Here is a 27,570-nt window from a genome sequence, read left to right as displayed (position 1 = left end):
AGTTTGTCATAGGACAGTCCTACCAAGGACCCGCACTACCTCGGCTGCAGCCTAGGCTGTGGAACGCAGCTACAGTGTTTTTACTGTGTGTTCTGATCATCCTGACCAATCACAGGTCCTGATAGGTGTTTCTGTGGGGTACTGATAAATCAAGGTGTTCATACAATCCAATAAAAGTAAATTTATTCGGTCGGCCGATCTGTTTTTATTATAAGCTTTAATTTATGACAAACACAACTGCAATATATAGAAAAATTGTACAGTCATATTAAATAATTTAGCTTCTGTCTATTTGCCCTCCGAATATTTGATGGTTAAAGATCCACTCTAAACTCTAAACGCAATAAAGTCTGGTGATATTTAGGTCAAAACACAATGATCCCAGAAGACTGAGGGAGGTAGGGAAGGAGGGGGGGAGGGAGGTAGTGAGGGAGTGACGGAGGGCGTGAGTCAGGGAAAGGGAGAGAGAGAAAGAGAGAGATATGATGCTGATGATGAACTCACAGGTCCAGTGATGGCAGGACTCTGTAGACGAGGGTCTTCCCACTGGGTGTTCTTGGTGTCTTAAAAGAAAAAATAAAGTTTCTATTAAGTTTATCTGATTTTTTTTGTTTTATAGGGAGCACTTTTGCAGCTGGTGTTACACCACCACTCCTGCTCTCAAATAGGGGTCTGCATTCCTTTGGGACCCACCACAAAATCTTGAGGCACGGGGCTAATTTTTAGGGTCATGTGTGGGAGCGGGCTGTTAACCAGCCCAGTGGGACAAAACATATGAACTTATTGTAAACAGAACTTTTGAACTTTCAAAAAAAAATTTGTAAAAAATTTGTAAATAGAAGCAAAGCAATCACATAAACAACATGTGAATTGCTTTCTTGCAGGCTACAGAAACAGCGAAGCGTTCAGACAGTCAGATGGCCACAACTGTGGAACGTGCTTTTAAGAAAGGCAAACACAACAATAAAGCGGAATAAAGACAAATGACAGCCATTTTCAGTTGTGACTAATGTAGATGGAAACCAGCTATATGGGGCTGCGGACAGGAGCGGGACAAAACGCTTAGTTTGCTGGTGGGCTTTACACATACAAGAAATATCAATGCTACATTATGATCAATATCACCTTCACTGAGAAAAATAAAAGTGTGTTTTTCATTATAAATCAGCTGTTATTCTTTTTAAAAACTTATATCCAAAATCATTATAAACGGTCATACAGCTTTTTGGAATGATACTCTTCAAATCTTCTCTTATGCTTATAAACACGAATGTGGCATAAATTGAAAGTTTAGAATCTGCACTTTCCACAGAATTAAAAAAAAAAAAAAATCATGAAATGATCACAATATACATTAATGGGTGACCGAACGTTCTCCTAATTCAGCGGTCCATGATTGCTTGGCAACAATACCATACTCTAAAGGAACTACATTTCTTTGGCGGAGTACTTACTGAGATTTTATCAAAAAATCTTAAAAAAGGAAATAATGTGTATTCAGAGAAGGATGTTGCATTCAGATCTTTACTGAAGCATGTTGTTAAACTCGTGCTCACACAATTATTTACACTGGGAGTCATTATTTGTTTGATTAGGGAAGCAAAATATGTCTAAAATACCCAGACATCCCTTGTAATTAGTTAATTTAGCGACTTTAAAGCATGCCCAGTGGTGACACATTTAGATGTGTACATACAACTTGTATAATCTCTATTGAAAGCGTTGACAAATAGAAGGGAGCAGCTGCACACGAGCCTAAGGTCATGTCCAACTTTTTGACATGTGGTGTGTGTTGTGGACCTACTGCAGTGGAATCAGTCAGGCCTTTAGGGGAATGAACACACATATATATCACACACATACTCAGCCCGGCTTACCAGTTAAAGAGAATGTGGTTGGCTGCAAGTTCTCTGGTTGTGAATTGTCACTAAAATTGCTAACTTTTTAAACCTGACATTAGACACACACACACACACACACACACACACACACACACACACACACAGATTTGAGAGTGTTCTATAACTGTGGCATTAAACATTGTAGTAGTGTCCATTCTGTCCAATCAATAAGTGTGTTTCAGCACACCTGAGCTTACAGATCAAACTACAAATGTTAAACTCTGCCATGTCAGCTGTGTTCTGCACCACAGGTCAAGCACACAGGTGACACCCTCTGCTTACAAACCTGCTGGGTTTAGCAGTATTTGCAGTATTTGTAATTTAGGAAGGTAGTGTGTCGTGTACTGAATGCCTGTTTTTTTTATGTTTTTTTTTTTACTTTTGAGAACTGTAGAGCGTAAATGAAGTTATAAACGTTAACCCTCATAGATCCTGCACTACTTTGCTGTAGAGGCTAGAATTTCTAAACTTTCATAGCACATTATGTAGGGAATACGGAGCCGTTTGGGATCCAGTCTGGGTTTGACGCTACTTCTGACTGAAACACAGACATTTGAAGCGTGTAAGACATTCAAGTGACATTTTTTGCATTTTATGCTGCCATTTTACAGTTAATCATACAGTAAGTACTTTAATTCAAGCCTGTGATATTAATGATGGACTTGTTTAGGTTGTTGGCTCTTTTAGCCTATTAAGAACATGAGTTGTTGGGTCTTACTTCATCAATATACTCAGTGGTCCACGTGAGCAGCATGAGAATCAAAGATCATTCCATTAACAGCACAAGGGTTTTTTTTCGTGCTGTGGCATAGTTAAGATACAATTCAGTTGTTGTGAGGCGGTCATAGGTGTGCGTATTACAATGGCTCCAAACACGGCTCAGCCAATCAGATTTTAGGACCGGAACTACCCGTTTTATAATTTCATCAAGCTGATGCCAACGCAACATCACTGGTTAGCTCAACACACTTGAATGAGAACTGTCAATTCTGTTACATCAGCTAATAGATGGGTGCTTTGGCTAGCTGAGTGATGGGGGGAAAGAGGACCATCTACCTGCCCAGAGAGAGCAAGGCCAATTATGGTCTCTTGGACTCCCAGCCATGGATGGCTGTGCCACCACCAGGGAGCAAACTCATGACGGTAGGGCCAACGCTTAGACAGCTGCACCACTCTGGGGTCTCGCACCATCATATTCTGAATTACAGCAGGGTGCATAAGAGGCAGTGGGGCTGCAGAGTCTCGATCACCTCGCTTAAAAGAACTGAGCAGAAAGTGCATCTAATATGAACAGAATCTATACTGTGGGAAACGAGTGTCAGTACTGCTTCAAATATTCAGAATCGATATGTACCTGTATATCAAATATATACACAATTTTCTCCTTGTGTCTATATATTTGGACATACTGGAGCAGTCAATACATGCTTGGTGTCCAAAGTTTGCACTGGATCTATGAGGCTAATTAATAAGTTTCATAAGTTTAAACACACTTGCATCAAACCGTGCTGAGTTGTTCAGTAATCCCAAACAGACTTGCTTATGTGATTTCTGACACTGTATGACAGTGAAATAAATTCAGTCTCCTCTACTTTTTTTTTTTTAGCTGTGCTTTAACTTTTGTCTGTTTGTGACACTTTAATGGCAAAGTGAAAAGTGTGGTCTTACTGTGGTCAATGTAAAAGGTTCTTCCATCTGCGTGCACTCGCTCCTCCCACCCAGGCTGGAGAGAAAGAGAGAGAGAGAAAAAAATAGAGAGGGAGATGAACGGTTAGAGAGATGACTAAGCCAACACACCAGCAGCAGTATGTAACACACCCACACAGTCACAGCAACCACCCACAGCACACCACACGCCCGGAGATCCAGACTGAGGCTGCCTCCGGTTGGGGGGGAGGGGGAGTGAACGAGAGAAAGAGAGAGAGAGAGAGAGAGAGAGAGAGAGAGAGAGAGAGAGAGAGAGAGACTGATGAGAACATAATGAGAAAGAAAATGATGAGAATAAAATAAGAAAAAGAAATACATTTTAACAGTGATGATGATGATGATGATGATGATGGTGATGAGTCCCAATGATGACTCATTGGGTTCCACAGTCATGCATGACACACACATACGCACTGCAATGAGCATTCATTGTCGCCAGTGATGATTATGGAATTACATTAATGCATGATTTACATAAAGGGGCATTCCAGCCTCAAACTAGCACTTATGTTATTTGTCACGTCACGTTATATTCTTTAGTGCAGCACTGCATCGCTCAGCCTCCTCGGTTTGACAGAATCCACAATTTTATATTCATTTTTGTGTTTCTGTCCATCAGTGGTCTCTTAGCAGAGTTCCCAGCATGCAGTCATACAACCGTTACAAATCCCCCGACATCAATAAAGAAATCCTGACCGCTAACGTAGCCACCAATGAGGCTAGTAAATACAGACGTGAAATTCAGCTTCCTTTCAATAACGTCAGCTGTCTGGCTTCCTTCTGTATTTTCACTATCATCTCTTGTCTCCTGTAAAATTTGCACTGGATCCCACCACAAAGACTTCAGCTGACGGCTGACACACTATTAAAAAGCGCCTGAGCAAATAGGGATCCAAAATCTCTGTAGCAGGAGCTGGAGGTAGTCTGTAAAAGTGTAAACATACTGTCTCGCAAGTGTCCGTGTTTCAGCTAAACCCAGTACATGACAGTGAAAGTAATCCACTGTTATCAGCGCTGGCTGAGTAATAGGTGTGATACATATAAAGCTGGGTCATATTAATAATTATATGACAAAAAGTAAAAAGTCCAGAAGTGTGTTTACACGCACTTAATAATCCGATAACTGCAGAAAATCAGATTTTGTCTCTGCGTTTACATGCACTTCAGTAATCAGATAATATGAAAACTCCAGGTCTACATGAGTCAGACAGTAATCAGATTTCTGCTTTGCAACCAGCCAATAAACTCACAGAAGAAGACGTGACGTAAACATAACGTAAACTCGAACTTCATGCTGCGGCTTTTTATATAATACGAGCCACTTTACCTGAAAATATGAACATACATCATCTAGAAGATGAAGAATACTTAAATCCTTCATTTCATCAAGCATGTGTTTGGTTTCAGCGTTGCTCCAAAAAGTGTTTTGCTGCGTCTCGCGGCAACACTGCTCACTTATTTCCAGTACTGCGGTCTGTTTCGCACATGCGCAGACTGAGAAATCCGAAAGAAATCAGAGTAAGAGTTTACACGCACTGAGAAATCTGATTACTGAGCTAAAATCCAGCTCTCTTTATCGGATTTCTAGATCAGAGTATGGGGTGTTTACATGACCATTTGAATAATCTGATAAGTGCAGAAATCCAATTATGATCGGATTATTGGGTGCATGTAAACTCACTCCATGAGTATCACTTGCTTTATTTAATGTGTGTGTTATCAGCGCACATTTACAGCTTTTGTGTATCTGTGTTTATTCATAACAATATTAAGTATTTTTTTCCTTTTGAACACGATATTAAAATAGTATTCGTTTAAAAACACAGACAGTCTAGTAGTATAAACAGTTAAAATTAGGGCTGAGCAATTTGGGAAAAATATCTAACTGCAAATTTTGCAACCAATATAATGACTGTGATATAAATTTGTAGATTTTTTTAATATAAATAAAGGTCCAGTGGGTCTCTTTACCTTAAGTGTGCACCTTAAAATGTTTTCAGGGAAACGCTGAAGTGAAAAAAAGATCCATTTCTAATGTAAAATTTTAATAAATGTCTAAGAAAGTGTATATTAGCTCAAACAAGCTGGAGAGAGAAACCAGGCAAACAACACACACACTGTGCATACATGAGTGTATAGATACACACATGCAGGAGTGTGACTGTACAATATATATACACACTTGTGTTTTTTTTCCTGACAATATTTCTGACACTATTAGTACAGAGCATTCCTTCCATTGCTATGACAACAATTGTTAATTACACTGCATGCCAGTAAAGTCATTTGAAAAGAAAGAAAGAAAGAAAGAAAGAAAGAAAGAGAGAGAGAGAGAGAGAGAGAGAGAGAGAGAGAGAGAGAGAGAGAGAGAGAGAGAAAGAAAGAAAGAAAGAAAGAAAGAAAGAAAGAAAAGCAAAAAAATCAACAACAGCAGAGTGTAAGGGCAAATAAAGGGGAAGGTGGGGAAAATGGACAGATGTAGAGAGAGAGAGAGTCAGAAGGCAGGAAGAAAAGAGAAAGACAGCATAAAAGAATGAAAGATGTGGTAAGGAGGAGAGAAAAGATGAAGCACCAATACAGCACTTTGGCTTTAGTGCAGACGTCTTAGACCAGCCAAGAAAACTGTCTAAACTGTTTATCAGGGCAGTAAGTGGGCTTTTACTTAACACCACAAACATAAGAATGAATACAAGTAAACATTATTATGATAAAAAGCAATCAGAATATATTGTTTTTGGTAAAGCAGCTCACAGCTACTGCATGGATTTCTTCAATTCCATCAGCAGAAATTATTTAACTTTTGATAAAACTGATTTAACATGGTTTCCATGGTGAAGGACTGAATTGGGAAATTGGGAAAAATCCCATTCAAACTAATCAGATAATGACAAAATGACAAAAAGTGAATATTCATTTATTTTGTATGCATGTGATGTGAAAGCACACACTGTTAGTGCATTTTGTGTGTGTGTGTGTGTGTGTGTGTGTGTGTGTGTGTGTGTGTGTGTGTGTGTGCGCGCTTGAGCTAATGTTAGCATGGTGGCAAATTTCTCATTGTTGTTTCCAGCCTGTCTGGTTTTAATTAGCTCAGCATTTTAAACTGGAAACTCAACGTCACACAGCACTGCTACAATTTCTCATTAGACTGAATGGAATTTTTGCCAGCTTGTCCAAATGAACAAAAGGAGACATAGGGGGAAAAACATAGTTTAAGCAGGGACAGTTCAGCTGTTGTTAATACATACAGATAAACATTTTTTATGTACTGTATGAATGTCTGCATTTATTATGTTAGTGTTTTTCAAGGCAAATACTGTCCAGATAAACAGCTTTAAAGAATTTTATCAGATGGCCTTGGACTTTTGGACAGTACTGTAGATAAAGAGGGCTGGTAGAGAGAGACGATTGTCCATGACATTAGGGGAGGAAGAGGAAGAAGAGGGGGAGGAAGAATATGAGGAAAGTCCAGCAGGCAGGCAGGTAAACGGGCAGACAGAGAGAGGACCGACCTCCTCTGGAAGATTCTGCCAGCAAAACACGGCACGTTTCCCCCAACGCCATGCCAAAGAGAGCAAAGAGAAGATCACACACACGCACGCACACACACACACACACAGAAACACACACACAAGCAGCCTTTTAAAAAAGCACCGAGTGAACACGACTGCCCAAACGCCTGGAATCAGCACTTCAATAATATAAGAATAAACTGGACAGGAGCATAAAATGATCCTAATGTTAGTCCTGCAGAACTGGAAATGATAACATTATCATCCAAAATTAAACCATAATAAACTTAACATTCAGTGTAAAGTTAGAATACAATTAATATTCTGAATTACACCTGAATTATACAAACATAAAATCTGTATGTATGTATATGTGTATGTATATATTTACATATATATATATATATATATTTAAAAAATAAACCTAAAATGATCTTGTAAGATTTTACAATGAAATTAATATAGTGAACTTACAATAAAATAATATCCAAAATAAACAAAATTAATGTTTAGAAATAATAGAATAAGTCTAATAAGAGAAAAATATAAAACACTACAAACTTGATCTTGTTACGATTTTATAATAAAACTAATATTCATAAGGATCTTATAATATAATAATATGCAAAATAAAGTTATAATATAAAAATACAATAAAATGTATAACAAGAATTATATTATAATAAAATTAAGACGCAGAATAGAATACTAATAAATTTAGAATACTAATAAATTTAAATCCAGAAAGAAGTAATAATAAAGGTAATATCCAGAATGATCTTGTTAGATGTTATAATAAAATAAAAATATGAACTTAATAAAATTAATGTTCAGAATGAAATTATGATAAAATTGATAACCAGAATAAAGGTAGAACCAAATTATTATCCAGAATGCCTGTTATAAATTGTATAAAGTGTTATTATTGTATATATTTTTTCCTTTTAAATTTCTTAATATAACAAGTGATTCCAGACTTTTGAACAGTAGTGTATGAGAGCAAAAAATTGATGCTAAAAAGGAGCTGAAGGAGAGAAGGAAGATTAAAGTGAAGGTTACAGGGTGAGCAGGGTGAAGCAGAGCGCTCACAGCAGAGGGAAAAGTGGGAAAAAAGAAAAAGAGAAAGAAAAATAAACCGTAGTCTGAAATGAAGCCTGAAAGGGTTGTAAAGATCCATCAAATTAAAATGCAAAGTTATTGAAATGCAAGAAGAGAAGGAGGGAAAAAGCAGACAGCGTTAGCAAAGATGCACAGATTGAACAATTCAAATGCATATTTATGATTTATGCAGATTTCAGTGCTCAGATCCATGAAAAAAAAAAAAGACCTGTCAGTTTCACACTGTGACCTTCGCTGAGGAGGTGTTTCCTGACTGAGGCTTTAAACAGCCGTCATTAGAAAAACTGGCATTTAAAGGTGAAAGAAGTCTGACGACATACACGGCCTGTCAGAGTGACCGTGACTCTGACATAAAAGAGACAAGCAGTGACTGACCCCAGATCAGCCTTCACTGGAAATAGCCAAAGAACTGTATGTGCTCTCGCATTGATTCAGGGGGCAGCAGGAGTACTGGATGATGGATTAAACTGTTCTGCTGCCCATGTGCTTGTTTGTCTTAATTCTAAATAGTTGCTGAAAAAACAGGATTTTCACTCAGGAAGATAGAAAAAACTATTTCACAGAAACTCTGATGTTTTTCTTCTGCTAACTGTTCATTGTTATTGTGGTACTGGTCTTTGCAACACTGTTGCAATAATGGTCTTTCCTTCTATGGTACCACAGAAGGCTACAATATGCCGATGAGTCCTCAAACCAATCACAGTGCTTTTACTGTCTGCTGTGAGTGTCCTGACCAATCAGAGCGTTTTGAGGAATCAAGGTTTTCAAGCAGTCCAACAAAAGTCAATTATTTACTGTCCTATAACCATGACACATTACTGATTCACCAATGCATTCATAATATGCAGAAATTGAAATTGCAGTTGTTGCAACATCTAATATACTGTTTTTAGATTATGCAGCAAGTACAGCAGAACGATTTGGGGAAAATGTGATTTTTATGACCCACTGCAACTACAATTTAAATTGCAATTATTTTCTATAAATTAAGCTGTTTTTTTGCTGAGACCACCAGCATATCCACTTCTATGGGCTTGAGTGTTGAACACTTTCATTTTGAAATTTTGAAAATGCACATATTTGTTACCAAATTGTACAAATAATAACAGAAAATCAAACACAACTTTAATTTCTATTACTGTTAAACTTTATCACCTGTCTGTAAACCATTTTGAGCAACTGGTATGAAAAGTGTTCTATAAATGATTGTTGATATTACTGTTGTTATTATTATTATGGGTGTTTGGTTTGCTTTTGATTGGTTTTACTCATCTACAAGCAGCTTACAAAGTCTGTGCTATTAGATTAAATGAAATCTGTTGAGAGAACTTTAATGATAATATAGGCTATAAACCTGCAGCTCTTGCAATCTGAAAACTTCTTTAAGTAGCAATTTCAATATTATAATGATTAATCTTTCAGCCGTAGCAGCTAGTGTGTGTGTGTGTGTGTGTGTGTGTGTGTGTGTTTCTTGGGGTGGGGAAATAATAATCGACTCTTTCATGCATTACGATTCTCTTGTGAAAGATTCTATATCGATTCACAAAACATCATATTCGATTTTTCCTGCGTTCTGGTCTCCGTTTACGGTTCCGTCGAAGGCAGACAGAGACAGTACAAATTGGATGCTTTAGCACAGCCCGGTCACAAAACAAGAAAGGCCTGAAACCACAGTAAACACCACCCTATGTAAGAACGCAGCTTTGTACCAACCACCTCATCACAATGCCAATATGCTAAAAGGCTAATCCAGTAATATTCAGAGCTTTGCTTTAAGAAATGATTTACTGCAACATGTTAGCTGAATGTCTTTTACAAGCTTCAAATGTTCCCATTTAGGCTAAAACTGATGTAACTTGTATTAAAAAAGCCTGGGTAAGTCAAAGATGCAGCAGCATCAGCTTGGTGCTAATGAGTGAAAGCAGTGTTATTTGGTTAAAAAGCCTACTTTTAAAATAGTTTCTGCATTACGCACAGCAATATATGCGCATGCACACGATTAAATGACAACAAAATGTAAAAAGCTTATGAAATGACAAAGACCTTGTGCTTTATTTTATATTTGGACATCTGTTTTAGCTTATGACCTAGATGTGCTCTATAGTAGGGGATCCTGAGTCTATTCTTCTTGTTCTAATGAAATATTTAGTACTTAACTTAACATTTACTTAACATTTCTGCCAAAAAATAAACGCTATGAGCTACACTGTATACATCACACGAATAACCAAAGGATAAAATCAATTTTTTCAACTATTTTTCAAAATAGTTCAAAGCTATTAGATGAAACAGGCCTACAGACGTGGAGTGTGCGTACATTCAGATTCAACAACGCAAGCATTACTTGTTAATGACAAAAACAAGATGACTCTGCACAACGTAGGCGACAGAAATCACAAACCGAGATGCATCGAGAACCTTTAGTACTGAATCACGATGTGTGTCGAGATTCCCACCTCCACTGTTTAGAGCTGACTCCTCCCCTGCATTACTGTGCTAATGTATACCTCTAATACAGCACTTCATAGTACAGCAGCTTACACAGATGGACTATTATTCATCTGCTGCTGTCTGGTGTCATTAGTCACGAGTCTTTATGAAAGAAAGATTATGAAAGAATACTTTAAACTGTCAAACAGCTAATGCTGTTTATTGCTCTTGAGTGTTGATTAGTTAAGGGGATTGAGGATCCGTTCATAATCGCTCATTTGTAGTTTATTATGGACAGTGCAGGCACGCTCAAAAACTGAGAAGCCCATAAGTGGATCTATGTGAATGTCCTGAGTGAGCACTGGTGCATCGTGGGTAACGTAGTTCATTAAGTACTCACGGGAAGTGGGCCGAGGTCACCAGGGTCCAGTGGTCCTTTAGTCCTCATGTGAACAGGGTACTTCAAACGAGGATCCTCCTGAGAGAGGGAGAGAGGGAGAGAGAGAGAGAGAGAGAAGAGAGAGAGAGAGAAAGAGAAAAAGAGAGAGAGAAAGAAAGAGAGAGAGGGGGAGGGAGGGAGAGGGACAGGGAGAAAGTGTAAGAAAGAGGGAGAATGAAAAGAGAAATGGGGGGAGAGAGAGAGAGAGAGGTTAACTGACGCAATCCCAAGATGCCCCCAGCCTTTACTCTCATTCAATAGAAAACATTCACTGCCCAATCCCACGATGCACTGCTTCTCCCCAAAGGCCCAGAATACAGGGGCAATTGTGTCCTACAGAATGCACTGTCTGGGGGGGAAAAGGCTGCTTAATTCAAGCTTAAACTAAAAAGTCCTGATTTCTGATAGAAAATCTTTATTTAAACACACGCAGAGTCTGTTTCTATGTTACGACCCAATTATGTACAAACTGTAATGCCAAATACAGCAAATATTCATGAACAAACACATTTTTTCTACGATAATGCATATGGTAAGCATCAACTTCATGAGATTAAAAAAAAGACTACATTTTTCATCTAGTCAATAAAAAGCACTGCAAACTCAACAGACCTCCAGGACAAAGACGGCATCTGTGTGGAACAGAGTGTAACAAAGACGGGTTTGTATGAGGGGAAAGAGAGCAGAAGAGGAGGGGAGGACAGGAGGAGGAGAATAAACAGCTTCAGTACCACAGTCAAACAGCAGGGGGCACACTAACGCCACAGTGAAACACCTCCGCTAATAGGGTGTTCCCCTGGTGACTGGGCGTGCAGGTAGAAGTAAGGTTAAGGGTGTGCCTGCGTGTGCCAACTTTTAGAACAGAAAAAAACAAACACATTCACTACCTGAGAGGAATCCATGGCTGAGGGAATAAAAGGCCTTTGAGAGACGGCAGAATCGTTTTTCTCTTCAGATACCAGTACAGAAACCTCGAATATCGACTGATCCGTTTTTCTGTTCTTTAAAAACTACTTTTAAAGGGCCATTATTCTACATTTTCATTGTACTTTATTTCTTTCCCTGAAGCTCACTTACGACACGTGTGGTTTTATGGACCAAAAGCAGCCATAATTCATTTGTACATGAGCACATTATCCCTTACAGTTAAACAGGCTGTTTTTGAGACTGGTATATGTAAATGAGCTCTGATCTGATTGGCTGTGCCTCATTCAAAAAGCAGTCCAGGCTGAAACATTCCTTAAAGCTTCATTGCGAACAAGGATAATGTACAGTACACCGAATAAGCAAATAAATAGGTTGGATTTTGTGACATCATAAAAACATTTAATTCAAAAACAGTCTGTATGGACCGGGTAGTAAATGCCGCATTTTAAAACTTTAGCAGAATTTACATGCTACATCAAACATTATTTAAAATATATGTGTATATGTATTTCCATGATATAGATTGTTTAAATGAAGCCACCGCGACCCAGAAGGATAAGCGGTTTAGATGATGTATGTATGTATGTATGTAAATGAAGCACTTCACTGAGCATGGCTCTCTAAAAGTACTACTCAAATGCTCCACTATATAATCGAATCTTATTATACAAAACCAAACCATCATAATATGTTAGACACTCTGAATGGAATGTATAAGTATGAAGTATAAAGTATGCATTGCAAATAAAATCTCTTTAAACAAAAATAAACAAATTTCTTTCTATCTATAATAACTATAACAATAACGATACATTACAGAATCTTATGGAATCATTCTTTTATTCCTCTATCTGACCCAGCATGTTCTGCGGGTACAACAGCTTCATAGCGTCACTGTGTGTCAGATGGGTGCCAGTTTAAATCAGTTAAAAGAGCCCATATCCTATGTTTTTCATGCATTTTATTCTCCCTCTGAGGTCCACGTACAAAATTTGTGAGGTTTTATGTACCAAAATCAACCGTAATTCATTTTTACATGACATTTTCCAACCTTTCTTTTTCCCTTTGAATTCAACAGGCTGTTTCTGTTACTGTGCATTTAAGACTGAGATATGTAAATGATCTCTGTACTGATTGGTTGGCCTGGTTTGAGTCTCATTTAAAAAGTAGTCTATGCTGAAACACTCCTTATAACTTCAAGCTGTGAGTTGAATAGGTGTATATATGTAAATGCATTTGTTTTTGTGACATCATAAAATGAATTAAAAACAGGCTGTTTTTGCAAATATGGACTTTTTGGACTGGGGGAGAACGGCATGACTTGAAACCTCTTGTTGCTGTACTACATCAAACTCTTATTTTGAAAAAGCTAGGAAAATGTTTTTCCATTACATGTGCCCTTTAATTAAAGCCCCTCACATTACAAGGTTCTTCACAAGTATTGCTCAAACACTCTACTATCCTACAGGGAGAAACACACAGCCAGCAACATGACCTCCAAAACTACAGCATTTTTTTATAAACGCTTTTAAAAATAAAATTAAAAACAATCAAAGGGGGATATTTTGGAGGAGGGTAATGTAAATCAGGCTACTTAAAGTAAAGAAACTGTAGTTGTACTATAACACATATACATGGCAAAAATAACTTTTTTTATATGCAAATATAACTAACAACAATGCTATGTTACAGAATCTGAAAGGATTCATTCTTTTATTCCTCTGTAATCTGACCCAGCATGTTCTGCTGGTTTAACAGCTGGATAGCGTCACTGGGTATCAGGGGGGTGTCTTCTTTAGGCTTTGAGGGAAAGTGTGAGTAAATCAGTTAAAGGGCCCATATCCTATTTCTGCCATTATCTGTTTTTCCCTCTGAGGTCCACTTAAGACGTTTGTATTGTTTTATGTACCAAAATCAATCATAATTCATTTTTACATCACCATTTTACAACTTCTCTTTACCTCTTAGTATTAAACAGGCTGTTTTACCTTTAACACTGTATATGTAAACGAGCTCTGCTCTGATTGACTGCGCCTCTTTCAAAATTCACCCCTTATAACTTCAGCACAAATGGGCGGAGCTAAACTGCTGTAGGCTGAATAGGCACATAGAAGCAGATGCAGTTGTGTTTGTGACATCAAAAAAACAAAATTACAACAGGCTGCTTCTGCGAATATGCACTCCACAGATTAGGCAGTGAATCATGTTTTTTGAAACACTAACAACTTTAAAGTTTGAAAAACATTTCCAATGTTTACATTTTTTTTATTTAAGGGGTGAATTTCCATGACTCCTTGATTCCCTCTGAGCAGCTGACTTACTGAACTGCAACTGGCAGGACAAGTAAAATGAACAATCCACCGATAATGGACTGATAAAGACCTGGGCAATGGCTTAAGAATCTTATGGAATCATTCTTTTATTCCTCTATCTGACCCAGCATGTTCTGCGGGTACAGCTTCATAGCGTCACTGTGTGTCAGATGGGTGCCAGTTTAAATCAGTTAAAAGAGCCCATATCCTATGTTTTTCATGCATTTTATTCTCCCTCTGAGGTCCACGTACAAAATTTGTGAGGTTTTATGTACCAAAATCAACCGTAATTCATTTTTACATGACATTTTCCAACCTTTCTTTTTCCCTTTGAATTCAACAGGCTGTTTCTGTTACTGTGCATTTAAGACTGAGATATGTAAATGATCTCTGTACTGATTGGTTGGCCTGGTTTGAGTCTCATTTAAAAAGTAGTCTATGCTGAAACAATCCTTATAACTTCAAGCTGTGAGTTGAATAGGTGTATATATGTAAATGCATTTGTTTTTGTGACATCATAAAATGAATTAAAAACAGGCTGTTTTTGCAAATATGGACTTTTTGGACTGGGGGAGAACGGCATGACTTGAAACCTCTTGTTGCTGTACTACATCAAACTCTTATTTTGAAAAAGCTAGGAAAATGTTTTTCCATTACATCTGCCCTTTAATTAAAGCCCCTCACATTACAAGGTTCTTCACAAGTATTGCTCAAACACTCTACTATCCTACAGGGAGAAACACACAGCCAGCAACATGACCTCCAAAACTACAGCATTTTTTTTATAAACGCTTTTAAAAATAAAATTAAAAACAATCAAAGGGGGATATTTTGGAGGAGGGTAATGTAAATCAGGCTACTTAAAGTAAAGAAACTGTAGTTGTACTATAACACATATACATGGCAAAAATAACTTTTTTTATATGCAAATATAACTAACAACAATGCTATGTTACAGAATCTGAAAGGATTCATTCTTTTATTCCTCTGTAATCTGACCCAGCATGTTCTGCTGGTTTAACAGCTGGATAGCGTCACTGGGTATCAGGGGGGTGTCTTCTTTAGGCTTTGAGGGAAAGTGTGAGTAAATCAGTTAAAGGGCCCGTATCCTATTTCTGCCGTTATCTGTTTTTCCCTCTGAGGTCCACTTAAGACGTTTGTATTGTTTTATGTACCAAAATCAATCATAATTCATTTTTACATCACCATTTTACAACTTCTCTTTACCTCTTAGTATTAAACAGGCTGTTTTACCTTTAACACTGTATATGTAAACGAGCTCTGCTCTGATTGACTGCGCCTCTTTCAAAATTCACCCCTTATAACTTCAGCACAAATGGGCGGAGCTAAACTGCTGTAGGCTGAATAGGCACATAGAAGCAGATGCAGTTGTGTTTGTGACATCAAAAAAACAAAATTACAACAGGCTGCTTCTGCGAATATGCACTCCACAGATTAGGCAGTGAATCATGTTTTTTGAAACACTAACAACTTTAAAGTTTGAAAAACATTTCCAATGTTTACATTTTTTTTATTTAAGGGGTGAATTTCCATGACTCCTTGATTCCCTCTGAGCAGCTGACTTACTGAACTGCAACTGGCAGAACAAGTAAAATGAACAATCCACCGATAATGGACTGATAAAGACCTGGGCAATGGCTTAAGACCTTGTGTCACACTAAAATGTCAGCATCCTGACTGTAAACACCTTGTACTGAGATACAAAACATACATTCACATCATGTTACGGCAACGCTTAAGCAAAAAAATAGCCTTTCATATTTTGTAGTTTCAACAGCCATAGATGCAAACACAAGTGTGAATGAATCATTGCTTTAATACTATACTACAGTAATATTTATATTAATCATAATATCTAATTTCATGTTGTGTTAATTATACAGTGACAGCACTAAATGAATACTCTGAAGTATACAGGTTAACTTTAAATCACTACCTTACACTGTGTGTTGAGCAGCAAACACTCATACTGAAGTAGTTGAGTCTGGCTGTGCTGGCTCTTTCAGCAGTGGGTGGATTCTTTCAAAGGCTCAACAGGACTCTACCGCCGATATCTAGCATCAGTCAGTAAGTGAGGAGAAGCAGAAACAATATCTAAACTGAGGAATCACTGAGTCATTCACCTCCTACTCAGCTTTAATATCAATCTGCACACAATCTATAGCAGCCGGTTGCTATGACCCCATATTCTCCAGCAACGAAGTTCACCCACACCAACATTCTCCATAAAAACACCAGCACTGTCCAGCAAAACAGGAAGCTTCTCCAGCAAAACACCGGAATTCTTAAACAAAGTGCCCAACTTTTCCATCATAAAGCTGAACTTTTCCAATAAAATGCAGAAACACTGATATTCTTGGTCAAAACATGGACATTTTCCTACAAGCACCGACAGCCAACACCACTCATGAAACACACGCATTTTCCACCGAACACACTCTTCACTGGAACACCACCGTTCTCCACCCTCCAGCAAACAACAAATTTGTCCACCAAACACCACTCTCCACCATCATTCTCCAACACCATCATTCCCCAACCTAACGGTCTCCAACACATCCCAACATTATTCTCCAACACCATCGTTCTCCAAAAAGTGACACCAATTCCCCATAAAAAAAATTTTCTCCAACACTAACATTCTCCAACAAATATTATTATCCAAAAAGTGGCACCAACTCTCCAAAAAATACCACTATTCTCCAACACTAGCGGTCTCCAACAAATCCAAACATTCTCCAACAAACACCATCATTCTCCAAAAACTGGCACCATATCTCCAAAAAATACCACTGTTCTCCAACAAATCCCAACATTAGCCCTAATGTTCCCCAGCAAGCACCAAGGTTCCCCAGCAAGCACCAACTTTCCCCAGCAAGCACCAAGGTTCCCCAAACACAAACATTCTCTAAACACCAACGCTCTTAAGCAAACAACAGCATTCACCAACAAACACCATTGCTCGTCAACAAACACCATCACTCTTCGACCCATTCCTAGCTTTACTGTTTGCATTTCACTTCCAGAAAGAGACTAATAATTCAAATGAACCAGTGTGAATGGGGGAGAACATTCTAGAGACGCCTAACAACCACTAACAGGCATGTCATACAAACTCAGTGTTTTGAGTTTGTTTGTGTTGGGTTGTTGGGGTCAGTGTGCCTTTGGTTTAGCCAGCATGCTGGTGTGGATGTTGTGGTTTCATTGACGTGGAGGCATGGGGGAAAACAGCAACGTTGCTAGCAGGTAATGCTGGTGTATGCTGGCTGACCAGCGTGGGAATGCAAACACGCTGACTAACCCTTGAAAAAACAAAAAAACAGGCAGCAACGGCTTTCTTTACATGTGGTAAACACCCTCAGTGGAGTCTGGTAATGGAAAACACTGATCGTAATGATTTTAGAGGACGGTCATTATCATTACACTGCCAGCCTCTTTAAAGCCCTTTTCCAATAAGGCTTATCAGGATTTCTTCACAACCTCCTAGCAGACATAATTTCCTGCTTTCAAAACCCACAAACAAACTAGTAAACAAACAAACACAGAGGAATATTGCTTTGTCTGGCTATTAGCTTGATGCCGAGGCGTGGTTTACTGCATTTGTTTTTATTAGCTGTGTAGCCTTTAGCATGCTAACAAGAAGGCTATTAGAGTAAAGTGATCAAATTGTATCAGCAGTCATGTATTAGTGATGGAGCTGCAACCTAAAGGCCAGCAAAACTAATGTTATGGTTTTTGAAATATTATGCATTTTCAAGTACTTTACTTATGAACAGCTTTGTCTGCCATTATCTGTCTTGGATATCTTGGATGAGGGAGATAATTCATGTGAATGTGAGGGGTCAAAATGCTGTAGGCTTAATAGGTGGATAAATGCAGTGGTTTTCGTGACATCACAAACACAATGAATTTAAAACAGGCTGTTTTTTCAGCCCAACTTCCATATACGGACTGATTATTAATCATAGTTAATCACATTATGCAGTTAATCAAGATTATTGCATTTGTCTTGTTGACCCAAAAGAATTTTTTCATTTTTTATCCACTTCCCACTTTACTATTACTTTTGTTAGTTTGCTGCTCATTGATCCACAGGTTTCTCACAAGCACTGTCCAGTGTAGTCTGATTAATGTGCTGCTTTAAAAGCCTTTTAAAACATATTGAGAAGGACTGAGAGGACTACAATGATGGATTCAAGCCAACACAGAGCATGCGAGCAGCTGGGCTTCAGCCTAGAATTACTATAGATGTCTTGAACATTAAACTAACAAATTATATGAAAAGGAGTGACGTTAATTGACTGTGAAAATGTGTTAACTTTGGCAACCCTAGTAGAAACCGTAACAATGCTTACATGTGATGCAGATATTCAAAAACAGCGAGGAAGTTTTGGTGATACAGGCTCCTGCCCTTCCCTAATGTAGACCTTTGTGTGCATTTCTCTCTCTGCGTACGCATGTGCTTCCAAGGTGCTCTTACCCAGGTGGTGGTCCTGCTGTTGTGGTCGATGAAGAAGGGTCTGCCATTAGGGGCGATCCTCATCTCCCAGCCGGGGGGCAAGAAGCTCTGTGTGGTTTTGTGTTGGGATTTGGGGGAGCTGTAGGGTGAGGGCTGAGGTGACTGAGGGTTTGACAGTGTGTCCTTCACTGCCCGCTGCAGCTGGATGTTATTGGCTCCCTGGAAGAAAAAGCAGCAGTTATTAGCTCTCCAGTATATAAAGCATGCTTTGTTTTTTTCCACAGTGTAAATGTATTAGCATTCTCCCAAATGACATTATCACTGGCTAAGCTCCCATTAGCTCTCAAGCTCCAATTTCCTAGATTGGAGTAAGGTCTAAAAATCCGATTAAGAAATCCAATAAAGAGAGCTGGATTTTAGCTAAGTAATCAGATTTCTCAGTGCATGTAAACTCACTCTGATTTCTTTCGGATTTCTCAGTCTGCACATGTGCGAAAACAGACAGCACCGTAAATAAGCAAGCGGCGTTGCCGTGAGACGCAGCAAAACACTTACGGAGTGACACTGAAACTGACTACATGCTTGACGAAATGAAGGATTTAAATATTCATCTTCTAGATGATGTATGTTCATATTTTCAGGTAAAGTGGCGTAATTTTTATTTATTTATTTTTAAAGTCATGGCATGAAGTTTGAGTTTTACATTACATTCTTCTGTGGGTTTATTGGTTGGTTGTAAAGCAGAAATCTGATTATTGTCTGACTCATGTAGACCCAGAGTTTCACAGTATTTGATAACTTAAGTGCATGTAAGCTAATAAAGTGATGAGACGGCCTTTGAGATGGCATTGGAGCTCTGTCAAGGGGCAATAAAGAGGCTCGTTGGTGGAAGAGGACTTGTTGAAACCAGCATTTAGAACATCATACAGCGAGAGAAACAAGATACAAATAACAAATGTAATAACGGTGATAAAACCCGATTGAACGTTAAATGCAAAGCTGTCCCAACTTTAACAATCTACAGCCTACAGATCAGTGAACTGTGACTATAAATGACTGTAGCTATAAAACCAGAATTATAATTAAAATTGGACTTTAATTGGTATAGAACCACTGTGTGAAGGTTCTTTAAATCTAAAAAAAACGATCTTCTGGCTATCTCACCTCATTTACAAATGTGGTTCTTCAAAGAACCATCTGCTGAATTGATGGTTCTATAAAGAACCACTTTCGTAAACAATGTCTGAGTGCAAAGAATCTTTTAAAGAACCTCCATATAACACAAAAGTTCTATACTAATTAAGAGTTCACAAAGATACACAGACTTATTTTGCGAAATGCCTTTACATGATTCAGATAAAGGTATCAAATGGAACCAATAAGGATTCTTTGACTCAATACCATAGAAGAACCACTTTTGGTTCCCTAAAGAAGTTTTCAATGGATGGCGAACCGAGACTAGAAATGACTGTGGCTATAAAACCGGAATTATAATTAAAAATTCTTTTCATAATTAAAGGTTCTTGGCTTGGCCTTAAATCTTAAAAATGATCTTCTCACTTTCACATCTCATTTACAAATACGGTTCTTTAAAGAACCATCCACTGAAAGGTTCTCTTTCGGGAACCAAAAGTGGTTCTTTATTGGCATCACTCCAAAAAACCCTTTTGTGGCAAATCTTTGAGTGTAGACGTCACACAAACTGTCCTTTGTGGTTACATCATCTAGACTGTACCAACATTAAGAGCTGATACATTTTGCATTATGTTATGTGGGTTCCTTCATTAAGTAGGACTTAATATCTACCTAATCTTATTTTATGCAATTATGTCTTTAATGAGGGGTATTAAAAAAAAGGAACGCCTCACATCAGTAAGTGCTGTCGGTTATGTAACAGAGGCAGGACCTTCTTAGCGACTTTTTTAATCCTGACAGCGTTTTTAATTACCACATGAATCAGAGGATTTCACCTCCATTCGCTCCTGCAGTCTTTTCCTCCAGCTCTCACCTGCCCTTCCTCTCGCACGTTCTCTCTCTCTCTCTCTCTCTCTCTCTCTCTCTCCAGTTCTCTGACACATTCTTCTGCTTTTTCTCTCTCTAATTATGCTCTCGCTCTCATTTTCTCTCAGGCTCCATCTCGCTTCCCCACCTTGTTCACCAGCTAATGCTCTTGCGGTCTTTCCATCATGTGTTTTCTGGTACTACTCTAATTAATCCACTCAGGCCCACCATGATAAGTAAAACACATTAGCAGGCACCTTTCATTCGGCCCGTTCTCCACCACTTTCCTGTAAAACCCATTTACTCCTCAAATACCTCATCAAACGGCTGAGCACTTCACAAAGACTTTTCTTGCAAACTGCCTTTAAATGATCTGAAATAAAGGTGCCAAATGGAACCATAAGGGTTCTTTGATGCAATGCCATAGAAGAACCACTTCTGTTTCCCTAAAACTTTCCAATGGATGGTTCTATTAGATGATGTAAATGATGTCTGAGTGCGAAGAACCATTTAAAGAACCTCCACATAATATAAATGTTCTATAACAATTAAAGGTTCTCAAAGAAACACAGCCTTTTGTTCTTGCAAACTGCCTTTACATGATTCAAATAAAGGTACCAAAAGCCATTACTTGTTGGCTACATCAGCCTCGTAGCTCCAATGCAAAACTGAAGAAGCAAATTACAGACACCAAACATGTCTCGGCTGACTGACTGTATTCGAGATAAAGAGAACATTGTACACATGACTTTTTTCCTAAACTATCAATTAATACAGCAAGCAAAGCAACGTTCAATAAGACGGTGATACTGGTGATGAAAAAACAGAATTTCCCTCAAACTGGACTTAGCAGCTTGAAGGAGAACGCGTCTGAAAGGGTCAAATAAAAAGGAAAGTATGATCTTTCAGTGGAGTGGAGAAGAGAAATCCTGGCAGGCTCTCAGCACCAGCAAATGGCCAAGCAGCACTGATGGCAGGGAGCAGGTTTCACACAGCGTCAGCTCATACCTGCTGCCAAAATGGGAAAAACCCTCCACACACACGCGCACAAGTGTGCAAACACACACGCAGCGATGAAGGCATCAAACCCGATACGCACAACAGCTGCAAAAGCCGCTTCAGCAGAGTGATGCAAGATTTCAACATCGCATGTGAGGTCGCAACCTCCAGATGACTCGTACACCATGGAGATTTTTTTGGGCCAACGATGACTTTCGCCACTGCTGAACACTGAGGGGTGGAATAAGGGGGGAAAAAATGGGCTAAAAAGTACAAAAATAGCCGCCTTCTTTTGTGTTGGTCATCTTTGCGCCTCCCTAGCACACTAAATCTTTCACGAGTAGCAGAGTAGCTGGGATAGCCGAGTGGTTTTAAAAGAGGGAAAGAAGGGAGAGAAGGGAAAAAGAGCAAGGAAAAATGGAGAAATGGGAAGGAAGAAGATATCTGGGGCAAGGCGGGGTTTTGCAAATCTCTACTTGGGACTGCTTTTGTTGCCTGATCCATGCTCTGCCCACTAATGCATTATTCCAGAGCCTCTGTTATGAGTTTGGGAAACAAGGCAAAAACCTAATGGGACATCAAAGCAAACAGTTCTTGTCAAAATAGGAACATCAGGAATCAATTTAAATTTTAAATTTATTTTGTATGCATTTAAGAAAACATGCCTGAAAAAACACAGTTTATAAACTGCAAAAACACACAGTTTATAAATATATATATATATATATATATATATATATATATATATATATATATATATATATATATCTGCCCTTTCAGCTACAGCAGTTTATTTTTGCCCATTCACACTGAAGTTATGCATTGTTTTCCAGCCTGGACTGCTTAAATGAGGCACAGTACAGGGCAGCCAATCAGAACAGAGCTCGTTTACATATCAGTCCCAAAGGCATATTAACCAAAAATAGGGATAAAGAGAGGTTGGAAAACAGTCATGTAAAAAAAATTATGTCTATTTTTGCAAAATAAAACCACAGAAACTTTATTAGGGGAATTCAGATAAAAAATAAAATCCAAGAAGAATGAAGAATATGAGTGTCCACTGAAAATTAATTATCCAAAATTTATCGCCCATTAAATTTTTGCGCAAGGCTTCAACTTCAGGGAATTTTAGACTCCTTCATTTACATATAGACATAGAAATACCCACAAGCGGCAAGCAGAGAAATCCAGTGAGGCATAATACAGCAAAGACTGAACGACTTCAGTCATGGTAAACTTATGTTAATTTAGCCAGCTAGCAAAGCTAAAGCAGCTAAAACTGGTGAACTTTCTGCATTTTTTTAGTCTCCTTAAAACCTCAGTGACACAACATTTATCCTAACTGTGTGACATTTCACAAGCATAAAATACATACACACACACATATATATATATATATGTGTGTGATATCCATATTCTTTTTCGGACAGTTGAAGGCAATTCAGTTACAGATAACTGAAAGGTTTGGAGCAGACGGGTCAGGAAACTGCCTGCAGCTTGAATTGGGTTTTGGAGCACCAGGCCTTTTGCATCACAGCCATCCACAAAAAGAAATGGAAGAATAAAAGCAAGTGCAGCTGGTGGGTTAGTGGCTTGAAATAAGGGATGATTCATCTTTATTTTCTTACTGACCCGCAGCACATGGATCTGTGTTCAAGAGTTTGAGTGGAAGCCCACTAAGAAAATCGTACAAAGCAGTTTCTCTCTGAGACAAAACTAAGACACTGTGTGTGTATGTGTGCACCGCGATCTATGTTATAGAAAAAAAAATAAATAAATAAATAAATAAATATATATATATATATATATATATATATATATATACAGTCATATGCCAAAGTTTGAACACCTCTAGTCAAACTGTCTCAGAAAATCAACAAAACAAGTTAACCCATCCTCTACAGAGGACAAACCTAATCAACCTCACCCCAGTTATTATTTGAACGGGGCGCCTAAACTCGCACACAGCTGTACGTGTGCGATTGCGTACATTGTATGACTCACAAGAATAATGAACAACTGTTATTAGCAATTAAACAGGGAATAGAAAGTATTTAATTAAATGAAGGCGGTTAGGTGGACAGCCATATGGACAGACAGCAGGACAGACAAACCTGACGGAGAGATGGAGGGAAGAAGCGAAAGAGATTAGAAGGAAGAAGACAGGCAAGAAAAAGGATGGACATTAAGGCTGCATGATATGGACAAAATATTAGTGCTGTGTGATTATATTGCTATATATTGTAATTGTGATACATCTTAACATATTAAAATTCTGTTTAATCAATAATATTGTACAGCTGATCAAAATAATCCACTCAAATACTTTGATTCATCAAAACACACAACGAGCTGGATTGGTCACAGCACCCAGTAAAAACATTGTGGTTGGTTAGTGGCTCATTTGCATACTGCAGCTTTATGCAATAGTAGTACTGCAAAGGTCAGTTTCACTATAAAGATTCCAAAAAACATATTTTGTGCAGCCTAAATGTACAGTTGAATGGATGGACAGATGTTGGACAGATGATGGACAGGTAGCTTTTGGACACAGGGAGTCGATGTTCTCACCTCTAGGGGGGTGGAGAGGGTGACGGTGGGGGAACTGAGGCTACGGGGACGCCGCATCTGGGGTTCGCTCAGATGGCCGCTGGTTGAGGGGGTGGAGGGGGTAACGCCACCTGTTGCTCCGGCAGAGGAACTGGCTCCGTCTTCAGTGTGCTGACACAAAAAGAGAGGGATTAGCACGAAAAAAGAGGGATTAGCAGATGCTAATTAACATGGGAGCGCTCCAGTGGACAGGAGGGATTGGGCTAATTAACTTCCACACCTCAAATCTCGAATGGGATCACAGTGGACAACAGTTTGTAGTCAACTGTGTAGTCAATTTGCATCAAAGCACTTTCATTCAGTTCCGTTTCATACACTGCCTATCTGAAGTGTGCAGACAGTTTGTCTTTTATTGAAATTGCTCACATTGCTCACGTTTTTCCAGCTCTGAGAGCAGCACCACGTACGTTTTTTCTGTTTGTGGTTAGGAATATCATCAAGGATCATATTAAACAGAACTATGAAGAACATTCTCAGTATCATGCAGTTTATAGCACTGTATGAAACATAACATGTGCAGTGTAACACTCAAACAACAACACCACCATGTTTCACCTACCCCCACCTATAATCGCAAACACTCCGCTAGCTCTGAGACCCTTCCTGATACCACGCTTCACTTGGAAATATGTAAAAGTACAGAAGGATAATGTGCTATGAACTCCGAATTGTGCTATCTTTTCCTATAGCCATTAACCACTTTTGGCAAAGGTTTAGTTTAGTTCAGTTTAGTTTGACAATAAAAGCAACAACTGCATCTCAGCTTGTTTGTCAAGGACATCGCAATTTACATTACCAAGAAGCAGCATTCAACACGTGGCACACTCCCAAAAAGTTAAGAAGATAATCAATAAAGTACTTTAGCTATGAACCATCTTTATTTTCTTATTAAAACTAACAGCATTAGCCTTGCCAGGTGGACTATTCCATTCACAAACTCTTTTTCAGGTACTTTGGGCTCTTATTGTTAATAATTCTACGCATCACATTTTGCTTAAGCTGATCTGGTCACAGCTAGCCAGTAACGTTCTTTATAATCAAAATGCCAGTTTGACATCTTTCTGGGTGGGTAACTGACTGACTGACTGATGGACTGACGGACTGACTGACTGACTGACTGACTGACTGACTGAAGTAAATAACTAAATATATATTGCTGCTGTCAGAACAAAACCTCGTATCTCCAAAATGGTAACTTTACAGGAGAAGGAAAAAATGTAAGTCAATTTAACCAGACTTTTTTTCCCCCCAAGTAATTTTGGGCCATTTTTGTTGGTCCATTCATCATGAAATTTACACACAATGTAAAGGCAACAGACATTTCCAAATTATGTGAAAACTGAAAAACAACAAAAATGGAGATATAGGGTTTTGTTCCGACAGTAGCTGATGGACAAAAACAAAAGACTAGCTGACCCCAGACTTCTGACAGGCAGCGTGACAGGCATTTCTATTTGTTTACTCAGGCTCAGGTCAAGTCAGGTGACACCTTAAGGGGAAGAGTAAGAGAGAGAAAAAGAGCAAGGGGTTGGGGGGGGGTGTAGTAATAGAGACAGCACCCCCGGTTCTTCAGGTTGGTGGGTTGTACCTGTAGAATGGGCCGTGTCCAGGTGGTGCTGCGGTTGTTGTGGTTAACGTAATATGTTCGGCCCTTAGCGTCCTTCCTCTCCTCCCAGCCCGGCGGTAAGCCCTGGAGTGGTGGCAGCATACACTGCTGACGGAGACTGAGGCAGGGCAGAGGAAAAACACACACATACACGTATAAACAGCAGGGCAGGGGCAGAAACACACACACAGCTTCCACTGAGTCAGCTCTGGAACTGCAGACTGATGGGAGATCAGGAGGATGCGCCAAAAGTCACCACAGACACAGGGATCCAGCTTCTGCTGCTGAATGAACTGCTTGATCAGTTGGATTGATTATGAGCGTTTGATGTGGAGTATGTGATGGAGGATCGGGTGAATGCTCCAGGAAATAAAGATAACAAGCTGAAAATCAGCATTTAAAACTATACCACAGAAACTAAACGCTAAATATCAGCATCTAAAAATACAACACAGAAATTAAAAACTAAAAAAAACTTACAAAAAAAAAGACACTGAAACACTAAAATAAAAAGTTAAATAAAAAACAAAGAACAATAAAATAAGCTCACAACTAGACTGGCAAAAAGCAAGGTGGTACTGCACACATCACGTTCATGACGCAAACACTTCAAAGGGCCCATATCATGATTTTCCTCACTTTCTTTTTTATTAAAAGTTTTTCTAAACATATAATTAACTCTCCAGTCCATACGGCCCATCTAAGGAAACTAAGCTGCGAAAAACAGTCCGTTTTTTATTCATCATGCTTGTGATGTCACAGAGAACAATCCATTTGCATGTATCTGTCTATTCAGTCTACAGCAGATTAGCTCAACCTACTCACACTAAAATAAGGTGTGTTTTAGGCCAGAGTGCTTTTTGAATGAAGCACAATACAGGACAGCCAATCAGAACAGACCTCATTTAAATATACCTGTCTTAAAGACAATAACAAAAAATAGCATATTTATTTCTGAGGGATAAAAAATGGTCACGTAAAAATGAATTATAACTATTTTTGGTATATAAACCCACAAAAAACATTTCTAAATAAAATATGGGAAACTATAGGATATGGGCCCTTTAATAAACTTCCCACTAGGAATGTCTTACACGACTGGCGCCGCTGAGAAGCAGTGGCGGATACTGTACAGAATGGAAGAGAATGAAAAATGAGTGCTTTAAAATCCACCCTACCACTCCAGCATGGTGGTAACAAAAAACAGAAATAAAAAAAATGCACAATAAACGAGAGAAGTCCAATAATGAAGAACAAACATCGACACAGGATCTTTGAGGGAGCACTGGTCATATTTTCACCCTATTCCTAAACGCATAAATTCATAATAAAGCACGAAAATTTGAAAAAAAATGAAAAAAGGAAAATAATGCATAAGAGTTAAAGATGCATGGAGGAAAAGTGACTCATGGACGTAGAAGATGCGCGTGAACGTTACCAAGGAGTTCTCTACCCATTAGCATGATAACACCAAGGAACCAGGATAAATAAATAATCAAATAAAGGACAAATAAACAAAAATAATGAGAG

At 38.6% G+C, this 27,570-nt stretch overlaps 1 protein-coding gene across 1 annotated transcript in view; it reads right to left on the bottom strand.

Annotated features, from left to right (window-relative positions):
• Positions 1-27,570, bottom strand: part of nedd4l (NEDD4 like E3 ubiquitin protein ligase) — a 71,905-nt gene that overhangs the window by 15,869 nt on the left and 28,466 nt on the right. Inside the window, 7 exon segments of the mRNA XM_036587612.1 lie at positions 505-563; positions 3,570-3,624; positions 11,067-11,144; positions 18,846-19,043; positions 24,396-24,545; positions 26,023-26,124; positions 26,126-26,158. Of these exon segments, the coding sequence (XP_036443505.1) occupies positions 505-563; positions 3,570-3,624; positions 11,067-11,144; positions 18,846-19,043; positions 24,396-24,545; positions 26,023-26,124; positions 26,126-26,158 (675 nt within the window).

Source organism: Colossoma macropomum, unplaced genomic scaffold (genome assembly GCF_904425465.1).
Source record: "Colossoma macropomum unplaced genomic scaffold, Colossoma_macropomum, whole genome shotgun sequence".
Taxonomy (NCBI): domain Eukaryota; kingdom Metazoa; phylum Chordata; class Actinopteri; order Characiformes; family Serrasalmidae; genus Colossoma; species Colossoma macropomum.
This window is presented reverse-complemented; position numbering and strand designations above follow the sequence as displayed.